This window comes from Barbatula barbatula (genome assembly GCF_947034865.1).
Source record: "Barbatula barbatula genome assembly, chromosome: 12".
In the NCBI taxonomy this organism is placed as follows: Eukaryota; Metazoa; Chordata; class Actinopteri; order Cypriniformes; family Nemacheilidae; genus Barbatula; species Barbatula barbatula.
Genome location: NC_136775.1, coordinates 13,608,198 through 13,622,487, shown reverse-complemented (window position 1 = coordinate 13,622,487; position 14,290 = coordinate 13,608,198). Strand labels below are relative to the sequence as shown.

The window sequence follows — 14,290 nt, the reverse complement described above, 5'->3', positions numbered from 1 at the left end:
AATGAATCGAACCTCGCGGAGCTCGTGTTAGAGCGGAGCACCTCCCTCTGCAGTGGGCGGAGCGACGGCCAGCGCTGCTGCTGTTTGGGACAGTTTCACGGAAAATATGGCGGAGGCTGCGGCGATTCCTCCGCATCGCTTCTTCTGTCACTGTTGTAGGGGTGAAGTAAGCCCAAAACTGCCGGTGAGTTCGCCCCGGTTGTAACGCGTCGTCTTGCTCGCGGTCGCGGGTTTTTTCAGTGGTGTCGTTGGTTTCCTTGGTTCAGCTGTTGCGCTAAAGTTAGCATGTTAGCTCGCAGCATTTGATCAGCCTGATGTGGGTGAAGGGCCCCGCTGTGTGTTGTTGTTTGTGTAAATACACGCTAAGATACGTGTGTTTGTCGTTGTCTTGTGGAGAGTAATGCTCGTCCGGGTAGAATATGATAGAGATGTTTTCTTCACCATAAACGCTCACATTCATTCAACAGTCGAGTGAACGTCTTGTGTTCGAAGATGGTTTTTGTGCTGTTTTCTGTATAAACGTCGACTTTTTTTGTATCTGTAACACCCATTCACCTTGCATACGCTATATCTGTTACATTGTTACCATATAGAAATGTATTAAAACGTTTATTTCTCAAACGTGACTGAGAGAGCCAAGTCTTTTCAAAGCGAAAGCGAAATGTTTCTGTTTTTTGTAACAGTGTTATATAATGTCGCATTTACGTGTGTTAGTGATATATGTGAATGACAGTGTTCATTTCAGCACTTGCTTTTCATAGTGTCTTCAAATCAATCCACAAGTTGGCCAAAAGAACATGAGTTCTGTGTAATCCCTTGTTTACAACCCATTTGAAGACATACAACAACCCTTCATTGTAAAACAGGTTCCTACCTAAAGGGTAAACAGGGTGACAAAGTGGCCTTTCACACGGTACCACATGTCCAGCACTCATCGTCCTTCTTTTGTTATAAACTCATATGTTGAACTGACTTGACCTGTTCAAATCTGAGCAGAAACTACGGAAGCAGTCTCTCTTGAATCAGCTTGCGATCGGTGTGACCCATAATGCAGGGAGAGCCTCTTCCCCCACAATCCTTTGTGCTTTAAAATTCAAATGAATGTGTTCTGGTGCTATGCAATTGTTTGTGTTCTTTACAAAAACACTTATGTTTGTAGTTCGTTTGTTTGTTTACAGTGTTGTGGAAGTGTGATCAACAGTGGGATTTTTTTGTTTGTAAACGTATTGTATTTTCATTGTGGTTTGCTGTGTTTAGGAGTATGTATGTCCCAGATGTGACTCGGGCTTCATCGAGGAGGTTACAGAAGACTCAAGGTGAGCTTTTTACTGGTACTGCACTTCCTCGTTCATTGTATCTAATGGCATGTTGCAACTCCTGCACTTCTATAAGGTGGGACTTTTAGTATCTTGTGGAGTACATTTGTATAAGATGGGCATAAAAAATACAACTTGTTTTTAAGATGTACTATAATGTATGATGAAACATTGTAGTTCCAGGTCTGATATAAATGTGATTGAACGTTTTCCCCTCAGTCTGCTGGACAGTAGTTCAAATAACTTTGATGACACAGCTTCACATTTTGCTGAGGTATGTGGACTTGTTCCTTCCAAACATCCCATTTTTACTTCCACGTTGTGTAAACATTTACATACATACGTCTTTTTGTAACAGGTAGAAACAGAGTTGGGTCTAAGTAGATTGTACTGCTCCTTCTCAACTTTACGTATCTTTCTCTTTCCCACCATTCTTTCTGTAGCTATGGCAGTTGTTGTTTGTGGAGAGGCCTTCATTCAGTCTAGATCTAGAAAGTCCTGACTCAGAGCGGATCCCGGGAGGTGGTATTGGCTCTGGGAGTCTTGGAGCAGGGTCATTCGGCCGTATCCTCCCGAGTGGTCTTGGTGGGCCCCTGGGGGACCCTTTAGGTGGAGGGGAACACTGGGGTCCTGGTCGTCCTCCACGCTTGCACAGTCAAAGGAGGTTCCGATCCAGAGGGACCAGTCGACCAGATCGCTCTCCTGCCATTGAGGGGTATGTTCCTCCTTAACACACAGTTTCACTTTGTTGTGCTTGTTTATACCATTTTTGCCTAATTTTTTATTATTATTAAATTATTGTATTATATTATTTTTTTCCTTGAATAATTGTTAGCGGTTAAATACATTTAATGGACTGGTTATAGGTTGAAATAGAAATGTTATTTGGCAGCTGTTGTGCAAGTATGTGATTCAGCTGATGAATGAGGTACTTCATGAAATGTCAACAAGAAATGAAGGAAGTTGGAAGAATCCCTCAGCACCAATGTCACTTCCTCACTGTGTCCTCTCGCCTTTCAGAATAGTACAGCAGTTTCTCGCAGGTCTTTTTGCCAATTCAGGAGCACCAGGATCTCCCCCACTGTCGTGGTAAATAAAAGTATTCTCTGTCTTTATTTTGAGCTGAATTGGGCTATGTCATTATTACAAGGACTGTGAGTATATTAAAAAATAACTTGAATTTCCTGACATTGGTTTTCCGTTAAAAGTGAATAATCGAAATTTCAGTTCCTTATTAAGTGAAGAAAACTAAACGTTATCTAAAGTTTTATTAATGCGGTTTAAACTTCAATATTTATTTATAATAGTTAATATCGTAAATGAGCATTGTGGAGATTTTAGCGGCATCTAGTGTTACAACCAATGTCTTACTCCATCCACCCACCCCCCGCTCCCCCCTCCCTTTCGAAAGCAATATGGCGGCTTTCACAGGACAAACATGTCATCACGTTTTCGCTTCTTTGCCAAAGGAGATAATGTATAAACAACACATGTTCTGTAGAAGGCTTACTGTTGAAACAACATGGTGAATTCCATGCAAGGGGACCCGCGGTGCGTGTAGTTATAAATAGTATATAATTGTATATATATTACAACGTTAAATGTGTTTCAGTCATTCTCATAAAGTCATATGTTAGCTCATCTTGATATTTGTATTTGTGTCTCAGGACAGGCATGTTGCACTCAAACCCAGGGGACTACGCCTGGGGACAGGGGGGTCTGGATGCAGTCATAACACAGGTAGTTGAGCAGAGGACTGATCATGCAAAGGTGCATGTTACCAGTTCTATGCCTCTAGATATAAAGGCTGATAATGTGTGTCTTCTCTCATACAGTTGTTGGGTCAGATTGAGAACACAGGTCCCCCTCCTGCTGAGAAAGAGAAAATTTCCTCCCTTCCCACCATCATTATCACTCAGGAACAGGCTGGTTAGTTTATCCTGATTTTCGTTTGCTACCAGTCATAAATTAAAATACATTTATGGCAACACTCATCTACTGAAATTATGTTATTCTCGCCCGCTGCTAACTGTCTATTCTAGACTGCAATATGGAGTGCCCTGTATGTAAGGAAGACTACATGGTCGGCGAGCCAGTCAGGCAGCTACCCTGTAACCACATCTTCCATAGCAACTGCATCGTGCCCTGGCTTGAAATGGTAGGAGAAACATTGTAGGGAATGTAAGAGAGAATTGCTCTGTTTACACCTGTTAATAACATTTCTCAGTAGATGTTCTGATCACAAGGGGTCGGTACACCTGGTAGTACATGAGTCTATTGTAACCCTTATTTATGATCAGATTTCTTTAAAGAGTCGGTCTGCGTTGGTGTTCTATTGCATGCGGATAAAATCTTATTACAAATTGCTTTGAACAATCACACCTGTGCTTGGCTTTGACCACTTGTGATGTGAGAACATGAGATTTTTTGTTATTTCTGTTGTTTCATTCATTAAATGATTAATTTATTTGTTTATTGATATGTTTATCCATTTATTAGTTTAAACTTAAGTCAATTTCAGCACATCAGTAAATCCACTTTATGCAGAAGGGCAAGTGTGCCTCGCTCTCAAGTGCATTTTGCTGCCATGTTGCTTTTTTGGTTTCCATGGTGAATCGGTAAATCGGAGCTCCATTGATGATGGCTTTTTATAGTCGTGGTGCACACACTTAACCCAGGGTAAGCCTACCCAGAGTAAATTGAACTAACTCAATTTGGCTGTTCCGAAACCAAAGTTTCTCCTTTCTAAGTATACCAACTCAGATTTCAAGGTATCACCTAGAGTTGGTTGAACATCCTTATTGCCCCAGGTGTCTATGGTTTAATAAGTAGAGACTTAAAAAATAATGTAAATATTAAGTGCTTTTGAAGAAAGGATTTATTATTTTTATACAAACATAAAAGTAAATTTATATCTGTAAACTGTAAATGTCACAAAATATAACTGTATGCAAGTAGGTAATGTTACAAATACAAGTGTAGGCTTTTCCAAATGTATAAGCAAATGTATTGTGAAGAGCTCCTTAAAAGTATTTTGTCCGTGGTGCACTTAGTTTAGGGAAATGTTGACTACACAATGGTTTAAAAAAAAATTCTTAACACGCTGAATATGAAAATATTTTTTTTACCATTGATGATACTCGCAAACAAACTAAAAATATATTTTGATACTTTTACGTATTATAACTCATTAACAGAAATTAACAACAGTTTAACATAAGTTACTAAAAAGAGTCGTCTAAAACTCAGAATTACACATTTGATCGTTTTTCTCTTTTATGACTAATACTGTTCTCACAAACCAAGTTCCAGATGTAGTCACCCCCCATCACTTAATCCCACCTTCCCTGTGCTACAGACATTACTATATATTACTATTATATATATATTTATATTGACTTGAGCTAAATACAATAAAACATTGATGCTACATGAACATAAATATTACCACAATAATTGGCACCACGGAAGTGTACAGGAACTAAAAAAGGTCAGGCAAATAAAAACTTGTTACACTGTGTTATAAATATATCAACTTACGACTGACGTTCTTTTTCAGATGCAACCTCAGAAGTCTGTGTAGGCTGTAAAGAGAATGGGTTTGGTCAGAATCACGATGGATCGCTAACATGAGTTTTTCTCTTTTTCCCTGAAGCACGACACGTGTCCTGTATGCAGGAAGAGCCTGAATGAAGATGAAAACGACACTCAGTCCCCATCAGAGCCTTCCTCTCTAAACACTGATCCCCGCACACCAGAGAGATGGTCCTTCTGAGAAACACATACACGTCCACCTGTCTCAGTCAAGCTTTGTGACCCGCTGTTTGTATATTTTTTTCTCCCTCTGGTTTGTCCATTCTTTCTTATCATCCCACCATACATTACTTCTGTTTGTTTGTCTAACGCAGCCATCTCAGTTGCGTCTGATGTATCCTGCTGTATTTTAGTGTCTGTCCAATAGTCTCCAAAGTAGGTTTTTTTGCAGCATTTTGCCTAGCATACCCTTTCCCGTCCCTACCCTGAATGAACAAACAATGGAAGATGAGGGTAGGGTCAGGCTATGGCAGAACAGCCCTCAGCTTGTATTTAGATTGTACAGTGTTATGTTTCCCATAGAGACAAACTGTACTCCCTGGATAGCGCCTCTTATCATTCAATGTGAATTCTTGTTGGGATGGGGTGCCGTGTTTTTGCGGTTTATGAAAGCCACTTTATTCCCCAGCTCTCTCATTTCTCACATCCTTTATTATTTGATCCGCGAGGTCATAAGGTTTAGTCATTGGTTCCCTTCACATCTGATGTGTAAATGTCACAAACCCATCGGCCTCATTCTGTTGTTTAATTGCTGTAGACCAATTTCTTTTCACTCTCATTTCAATTGCAATGTTTTTTTCTAATGTAAATAATTTTAGTTGGAAAACTCATGTAAGGAAGACAAAAAAACATTGAAAATGATGATGAATTGCTAAATATTAAAGTATATATAAATATATATTATATGATGTGTATGACCATGATGTATTAATAATAAAACAGGAATAAATCCAGGAAATATGTTGATCTTGCTGTGACATAAGGTTACCTGTATTGGTTATATTAACAAAAGCAATTGCATTCAGTCAGACTGTCTTTATTGCTAAACTTAGGGTGTTCAGGACCCTAACGCTACGAGGAAGACAATGGCAGTCTGACTAGATCATCACATTTAATACACAAGTAATTTCACACAAAATGTTGATTTGATATCAAGTGCTTTGTTTGAATATGTGAAACACAGTTAAAGTAGCCTGTGGTGGTTGAGGAATCATATCAGACTATTGGATGGCACAATTGACCAATCGGAATGGAGTGCTTCGATGCACTGTGTAATATTTGAACACTCCTCATAGAAATATTTAAAGAAAAAATGTCTGTGAACAGTTTTTTTATTGTAAATTGCACGTAGCTTCAGTACAAGTTCGTTCATGAAGATGAAGTTATGAGATACTGCTTTCACATCAACACAATTAGTTAAAACAAAATCAAAATATTTTTTTAAGTAAACATAAATTAAAACAGTTAATTAACACTTTTCACAGTCAAACTCAATCAATGTATCACTTGTGGTTGTTATAATCATACAATCATTTGAAAGGTGCACATACAGCTAATCAAAAGTGTTAGCTTGCAGTCATTGTCTGTTCCACAGTAGTGTGAGAATAGAATGAGATGGAGCGGTTGATGCCAAAAAGCCCAACGTTTGATCCCAGACCTCAAACTGCACGTCCTCTTCATACCTGCAGAGATTCAGAAACATTTAGTAATCATTTAGTAAACGCTCGATAACAACTAGTTGAGCCTGTATATAACCACTCATTCTTACCTGTTGAGAATGATCAACACCGCTGAACCATCAGGTCTGATGTAAGTAGAAAGTTCCAGGACAGTGCTCTGACTAATGGACACGCCCACTCTCTGTGACCCCTCCCACAGGAACTTGCTGTTGGGTTTAAAGGGAATAAAAGTTACTTTGAAATTGTTGCCTGATCATATCTTCTGTCAAAGACTCAAAAAAATGTATGCTTTGGATAATATAAATGAGGTCAAAGAAGAACAGCATAGTAGTACAAAACCCAGGTATAACTACATAAAAGCAAAGTGCATACTATAAAGTTAGTGATTAAATCCAGCACTAAACGTCTATGCCAGTGAAAGCTTCTTCCACTCACTAGAGGTAGTCTTAATACAATTTCATGCAAAAGCTTTAAACAGACAGCATTAAGACTGTGCCCTAATTTAATCTTACCTGAAATGGGCCATGCTATAGAAGGTAGGCTGCTTGTAGAAGACATCTTTACTCTGGTCAACAATGATAGGGCTGTCCACAAAGTTCTTCACCCAGTTTGGCCCACCACCCTGATCAAGAGCCAAGTTCCAGTCTGTCCAGCCTGTTACATAGTTATTCAGGTCCTATGCAAAAGACAAGATGGAAAAAAAGTCTTATTTACATATGTACATTTTATAATGTGATTTCAAAATCATTCATTTACCCCTGAAGTATATGACATCCTCAAGTACCTGTATGATGTCATGTGCATAGTCCTCTGCTCTGTCCCAGCTGCCCAGACGCACACCCCGATCCGCTGGATTCCATCCGGAGCACGCCTCTGTTGCAAACAGGAAGTACTCTGGGTAGAGATGGTGTGTGGTTCCCAGGGTGATGTCAGGAGGTGCAATACGGTCAAAGTACCAGTGAACGCCAATGCCGTGGACATAGCGTGCTGCGTGTACATCACTCAGAACCTTAAACAGGGAGCAAGAATAGTCAGAGAGACATTTTAGCCACCCTTCTTTTCATCTGAACATTCTCCCTACTTACCACTTTGGCCCAGTACGGAAGCAGAAGTCGTTGATCATCCAGAATCATCAGGCGGATGCTGGCAAACGCAGAAGAATGGAGCGCTGGACCCAGATCTAGGGCGATCCAGTCACGCTGTGTCTCCGGAGTAAATCCCAAAGCTTGAAAGCTGTAATTCGTCATTTGTCCCGCGGTGGGCTCGTTCCCTGACGTCAACCCCCAGAACGAAAGATTATACTTCCCATACTCCTCAAGAAATCTGCAAGACAGGAAAAGGAACTGTGGCGCCTTGAAATGCATGTAATGTGTAATTGTTACTACAATCAAATACAGTGTTGTACCTGTGATCAAGTTTACAAAGCAGACCTAATGAGTAATTCATATTTAGATGCAAAATTAGGCTCCTCAACATACCTGATATAGTACTGAGCCCAGGTCTTGTGCTCTTTGCCTCCTGGCGTTCCTTTGAGGGAGCCCTTTCCAGTTAGTGCACCATTTGTTTTTAGCCAGGCAGGGGCGCTCCAGGCACTAGCAAACAGAGACAGAGGCCTGGCAGAGAGAGCCTTGGCTCGCTGCAGCAGGGGAATCTGGGAAAACAGATGAAATAAATTACAACATGAGTCCTAATACTGATTAAATATACAGAAACAGTTGTTTACATATTTGTACATGATTAAGTTTCTTCTGCAGAACACAAAATAAAATATTTTGAAAAATGTTGGTAACCGAACAATATTTTCCACAGCAAAAAAGGTCTGAAAACAGGTTTGAAATAATAAAATAATTTTTGGGCGAACTACGCCTTTAATACTAGCTTACTGAATACAGCAGCACAATATAGAATGTATACCATCTACCTTATGTTTCACATTGTAAATGCAGCGACAAATCGAGTGCATTGCATGCAGTAACCTTTTCTGTATATTGAATATTTTTTGACGAATGTAGTATCATCTATTGAGTGCTTGGTGCCATACCTTCATGTGAATGTCTTCTTTACTCAGTGTGAAATTCTGGAGCTCATAGTCTCCTGGCGTGTCAGCATACGTGTAGAGGCGAGTAGAGAAATCACAGCTCGCCATAGGCACTCTCACAAAACCGTACTCTATACCTGTAACAGAATATAGTTTATGTATGACAGCAGTTAGTTTAAAACCTGTACTTAAATGATTCAAGGCATATGATACTATAGGATACATGCTTATTGTGTCAATCCCCTAGAAATTCCATTCGGTTTCCTTTCAACACCTATTTTTTACCTGCCTTCATCCATCATTTTCCACTTTCTAAGATATCTGTCTCTCTCACCATCTGGGGAGAAATACTGAGTGAGCAGCTGGTCCTGAACTCCAGGAGATAAGGAGAGGATGTTCATGGCTGCTGCGTCTGTCATGGCTCCCCCGAATCCTTTAATGCGCTGATACTTCTGATTGGGATTCAGAATAATTCTGAGAGCTGGGATTCAGGCAAGACATAAAGAAGGGGGGTGTACTACTTAAAACCTTTAATAAAGTTCCAGTACTTTAATTTGAAAAATATATTTATTCATGATAAATAATTCATTTTCTGACCACTCACCTGTTGCTGTGCTGTTCTTCTGAAACTGGCCTTGACTCTTCAGTAGTCTGCTGCCAGCTTTACTGCTGACAAATGACAAAAACTGCCCCAGATCTGGCAACCCAACCCGGCCAATTGAGTCACAGTATGTCGCATTGCATTCGCACACGACCGAACCATGATGAAAGCATAGTGCTTGACAATCTCCGTTATTGTCAGCTACACAGATGAGACACAAACATGCAGAAGAATACAAGTGAGACCGTTTATCAGACGAATATGTATTTGATCGCATACAATCCTACAGTGACGTCATAAACATACCTCTTAGAATTTTGATCACTCCAATAAGCAGAATGAAAAGAGCGGTTTCTCTCATTCTGTCAACGAGATGTCACTTGTCCTTTTCAATGTGTGATGACTACTTATTCCTTATAAGGTAACTATCATTATATGATATACTGTCGTCTTCGGCAGCTTTGCGTGTACTTCATACTGCTTTTGTGCTGTCAACAGTCCATCACGCATCATGCTGTTGAGTTCCGGGTTCTCGTGCGGATTGGGATCACATGACCACGACCTTCGTCACATGACCTTTCTTTCTTTTTTAAGGCAAAGATATTGCGAAATATTTTTTCAAATTAAACATGTATGATTATTTGATTGTGAAATAAAGGTTGTAGATGTTTTATATATTTAATATGAAATGTGCGTACAATAGTTTATTGAGGAATTCAGTTCACATGATTTACAGGTGCACAGAGAGAGAAAGAGAGAGATTTGCATTACAAAAAGGCACACAATCGTTCCAGGATGGAGGGATTTTTGTTGCTCAGAAAGATGAGTTCTTTCTTTCCTTCTTCAGTTTGACCTGGTAAAACAGAAACATTGAGAATAGTTCACTCATGCAGACTTATGTCAGAATTACCATGTTTACATTACAGGTGGCAGACATTCAGAATCAGGGCTGATACATTTTATTGGTCATAATTAATGCATAATATGCTGACAGTACAATTATGTGTGCGGTTCACTATTCATCTGGTTTATAAGACATTTACATCATTTCATTTTGACACTGAAAAATCTTCCCATCTTTGCTTGGGGTAACATGCCAGTACCCAAAGCGTCTATTTCATTGTGACTAAATCCCTTGAAAGGAAATCACACTGTAAACACAACTTTTAAACTTACTGTGTGGATGCTGCAGCCAGTTGCGGTCTAAATAGTACAAATAACAGCTCTCAAACTCCTTCTCATTGTAGAGGGAAATAGATATGGGAACAAATGGTTCCATATGATCAAACCCCTCCTGAAAGAAAGAAAAAGAGGCAAAGACAGAAACAGAGAGATAAGGTTTAAATACATTAAGCCATTTTAACACATTTAGACAATACATCTCTTTACAATGGTCCAGTCAGATGGCCATGTTAGAGACTTTCAACAATAGATTGTGAGGCATTTGCAAAATTGTAAAAGCAACAGAAAATACACAAAGCTCTGTTATCTGTTGGAAATGCTTCCGTAGTTTAATATATTTTTTTCATGCCAAGGACCCCCAAACATGATGAAACTTTTGCCAGGGACCCCTTTTCAAAAATACATATCCATTTTTTGTATGACAAACATATTCTTTGTAGAAATGAAACGGCAATAATCTCAGTTAATCGGTCAATTTGTCTAATTGGTGAAGACATCCCTTTTCCATCTGCGAAATATAGCTTGCTTACGTCCTTTGTTATCCTTTTCAGTTGCCAAAAGGTTGAGAAATTATTTTATTAGTTTTTTCACGTATTGACCATTGTAATGGTCTTCTTGCTGGAATCTCTACAACCGCCATTAACAAACAACAATATGTACAAAACTCGTCTGCTAGATTTCTGTCTGATTCTTCCAAATCTTCGTTCTTCTCAGTGTGGTTCCCAAAAACACGGCTTCGCTCCATGGGTAATAGTGCATTCTCCTCATATGCTCCTAAGGCCTGGAACACTCTCCCAGCTGACATCAGGGATGAAAATTCACTAGCGACTCTTAAATCTCTATTTAGAACGTTTTATTTTAGGATTGCTTTTACTAAATGGGATTATTTGTTTTTGTTGGGGTTGATGTACAAAGTGTTGTCATTGTGTTGTTTTATCTGATGTGATGTCTGCTGTGAAGCGCTTTGAGAAAGCAACTTTTAATGGCGAATATAAAATAAATGTATTATTATTCTGTAGCAATGTATACTTTCTGCTGTCTTTTGTTTCTCAAAAGATTTCTGAGGACCCCTTAGAACATTCTGGAGGCCCCCTGTGGGTCCCCGGACCTCAGTTTGAAAACCCCTGGCTAAAGAAACCCTGTGAGCCACTGACCTCTCCTAGGAGCTCTGTGGGGAGGTAAGCAGTTCTTGGCTTGTACAGGGACCCAGTCTGAGACAAAGCTGTGAGAATGGCACCTCCGCTCTGTGACAAAACAAGCGAATGAATTAACAGTGAGCAATTAGTTTTGAATGAAACCTGAAGTATGATAGCTGTTAAGAGCTTATTTTACCCAGTCGTTTTTCAACATCTTCCTCAGATTATGAATTAGAGTCAGTTCCTCTGGCTCACACTGTAAAAAAGGAACAGACAAACAGATGTCAAACTAATTGAAACCGTACTTATAACAAACTATAACATATGATGATAGAATAAACATTTAAATAGAGCTTTTTCTATGTAAATAGTAATGTACAGATATTTTACATGTGCAAATTTACAACAACATACCACAGTCCTGTCCTCCTTCTTAAGAGATGTTTTGCCCCACAAAGCATTTACACCATCCACAGCCACAGCGAGTTTAAAGGCCCCCTCTCCTCCTGCCTGAAGCCTCAGCTCCCGAAGCACTGCGCCCACCACATCACTACTGCTTTTAACCCGATTCACACCCTGTTTGAAAAAAAAAAGATTAACAAACTATTAGCCTTACAAAGGAGACATGGCCAATATATATGGAAGGACCAAGAGAAATGTAACAATTACTTTGAGCAATACTTAAATACTTAAAATAATATTTTAATGTGATGAATAATAAAACTCACCTGATCAACGAGCTCCCCTAGAGGTCGCCCTTCCTCTGTACTTTCTCGCTTTGTCCACATATAAGCCCGTGTTGTTTTTATCTGTCCAATAGAGATCAATGATAGATCAAAATATCTATATTAAAGTAACTCCAAAAGTCCCAGCAATAGCATCAAATAGGTCTTTCAATAACTACATCTAGTTGTACCTTGGATAAAAAGCGCTCGTTGGTCATTTTGAAGTTCTTTAGCCACTGGGATGCCTGGAGTGGCTGGTCGAAGCGTAAAGGGCGTGAAGAAGAGGGAAGCAGCTCTTTACAGTTCTTCACCCACAGATGTGCTATTGTGACAAAAAAGAAAACTTAATCAGACTCCAGACTTTCCATCATCTTGTATATTGTATGTGGTTCAGCGCAGCTCACCATCAGGTACGTGTAAGATCAGCCAGCCCTGAGTGTAGCAGTAATGCAGGGCATGACACAATGACATGGTCTTTCCAGAACCAGGCAGTCCATCTAATGGACATGGTTAAGGATACCAACACACATACTCTATAAAGTCAAACATATTGTAAAAAAAAACAAATAGCTCACTGGATCAAGAAACATATTGACTGTGTGAGGATACAGAATACATAACGCAGGGGAGGCTTGCTGTAATCTGCTTTTTTAAGGTATGAGATGAGCTCCAGCGTGGGCTGCCTCACCATCACACAGCCTTCATTAAATGTCTTCATCTGAAACGAACACACACATATGCAAACATCAGATTTCCAAGTAGAACAAAAGTCATTAAAAATAAAAAGGCACTTACTTGCTATACACTTTGGATTTTTAAAAGCTCTTCTGCACTGTACCTGTAACTGGAAACGTGGAGGCAGTCCATGAGGGAAGAGAGTGTGGATGTGAGTCGGAGGGAGGGTGTAGTATTGGCCAACTTGTTGTTCTGAGTGGCATGCCTGAGAAAGGAAGGATGGTTGACCACAAGCAATAGCAAGTCCACAGAGTATCATATTTTATATATAGACAATTTTGGACAAATGCTAAACAGTTGTCAAAGTTATCTGACTGTTATGACAGGATGCTTTAGGTTTTTATGTGATATGATGGGTAAAAAAAACCTACAGTAAAAACATGGGTTGCTATATAAATGTGATATTTGTTGATGGGCGATTGTTGTCTATAATAAACAATGTGTGTGGAGCTTTGAAGACATACTGGATCTTGCTCTGGTGTTCTGAATACTGAGAGGAGATTTGGCTCCGCTGATGCCGTCTCCACAGCAACCGCCTCCAATTGTTGGCCACTGCTGCTTATGTGGAGGTGTCTAAACTTCTGTGTTACCTGGTAATGAAAAGCATTAAATGAAATACGTCTTGTAAAATGTTTAACTTGCTTCAATGAGAACAAGGTTTTATGTTCTGAACAATATGGCAAACGCAAGGACACCTACTGCTGGACGCAATCGCAAGGAAAGTTTGTGCAGATTCATGTTCTGAAAGACAAAAAGCAATTTGGACATGTTTTACAAATTATGATTACGTTAGACAATGTGACAGCTCGCTTCGCAATGACAATGTATGTGGACGGGTAACACAATCCAGATAGTACCGCTAGTCATTGTCGCAAAAACATTAACTTCCCACTTAGGGTCATGCTGAAAGAGCTCTGGGACCGAGGGTAATGTCGCATGTGCATGAGGAAAGATGTGACTACCACCATGATGCACACAACAACGCAGCAAAACTGATCAAAGTAGCTTACCACTAAAAGTCAGCCGATGTTTCGATAGACAACGATTCACACTAATGCAAAGCGATAGTAACACAGTCCTTGCTAATCTGTCCTACCGTGCTGTCATAACCCACGGTCGACGGAGGTCGCCATCATTGTTTGAAAACAGGAAATGACGCCAACGCGTAAATGTCCAAGTACGACAGCTAGAAAAAGATGACAACAGAGATCGTTCCAAACAGCAAGTAGTATTATGACCCAAGTGATTAAAATATGTTATTCAAACCCGTTATATTGAGCATTT

At 39.7% G+C, this 14,290-nt stretch overlaps 3 protein-coding genes across 4 annotated transcripts; 1 reads left to right on the top strand and 2 right to left on the bottom strand.

The window, feature by feature from the left end:
- The first annotated feature begins 45 nt into the window (after positions 1-45).
- rnf115a (ring finger protein 115a) lies at positions 46-5,888 on the top strand. Of its 2 annotated transcripts, none has more exons than XM_079470141.1 (9): positions 46-184; positions 1,258-1,316; positions 1,494-1,590; positions 1,760-2,031; positions 2,337-2,405; positions 2,984-3,056; positions 3,152-3,245; positions 3,359-3,474; positions 4,972-5,875. In XM_079470141.1, the coding sequence occupies exons 1-9, from the start codon at positions 107-109 to the stop codon at positions 5,089-5,091; spliced, it is 978 nt and encodes a 325-aa protein (XP_079326267.1). In that variant the 5' UTR covers positions 46-106; the 3' UTR covers positions 5,092-5,875. The 2 variants fall into 2 exon arrangements, with proteins under 2 accessions (XP_079326267.1, XP_079326268.1); XM_079470142.1 differs by having other exon boundaries at positions 47-184; positions 1,536-1,590; positions 4,972-5,888.
- Positions 5,889-6,225: 337 nt separating this feature from the next.
- Positions 6,226-9,791, bottom strand: gba1 (glucosylceramidase beta 1). Its single transcript, XM_079469068.1, has 10 exons — positions 9,535-9,791; positions 9,232-9,429; positions 8,962-9,108; positions 8,631-8,764; positions 8,068-8,240; positions 7,675-7,912; positions 7,374-7,598; positions 7,102-7,265; positions 6,679-6,795; positions 6,226-6,592 (listed from the first exon to the last, which is right to left on the bottom strand). The coding sequence occupies exons 1-10, from the start codon at positions 9,587-9,589 to the stop codon at positions 6,487-6,489; spliced, it is 1,557 nt and encodes a 518-aa protein (XP_079325194.1). The 5' UTR covers positions 9,590-9,791; the 3' UTR covers positions 6,226-6,486.
- Positions 9,721-14,177, bottom strand: dap3 (death associated protein 3). Its single transcript, XM_079469069.1, has 13 exons — positions 14,017-14,177; positions 13,706-13,747; positions 13,471-13,596; positions 13,110-13,211; positions 12,881-12,989; positions 12,676-12,768; positions 12,463-12,593; positions 12,275-12,355; positions 11,961-12,122; positions 11,743-11,802; positions 11,565-11,654; positions 10,405-10,522; positions 9,721-10,081 (listed from the first exon to the last, which is right to left on the bottom strand). The coding sequence occupies exons 2-13, from the start codon at positions 13,742-13,744 to the stop codon at positions 9,996-9,998; spliced, it is 1,197 nt and encodes a 398-aa protein (XP_079325195.1). The 5' UTR covers positions 13,745-13,747; positions 14,017-14,177; the 3' UTR covers positions 9,721-9,995.
- Between the last annotated feature and the right edge of the window lie 113 nt (positions 14,178-14,290).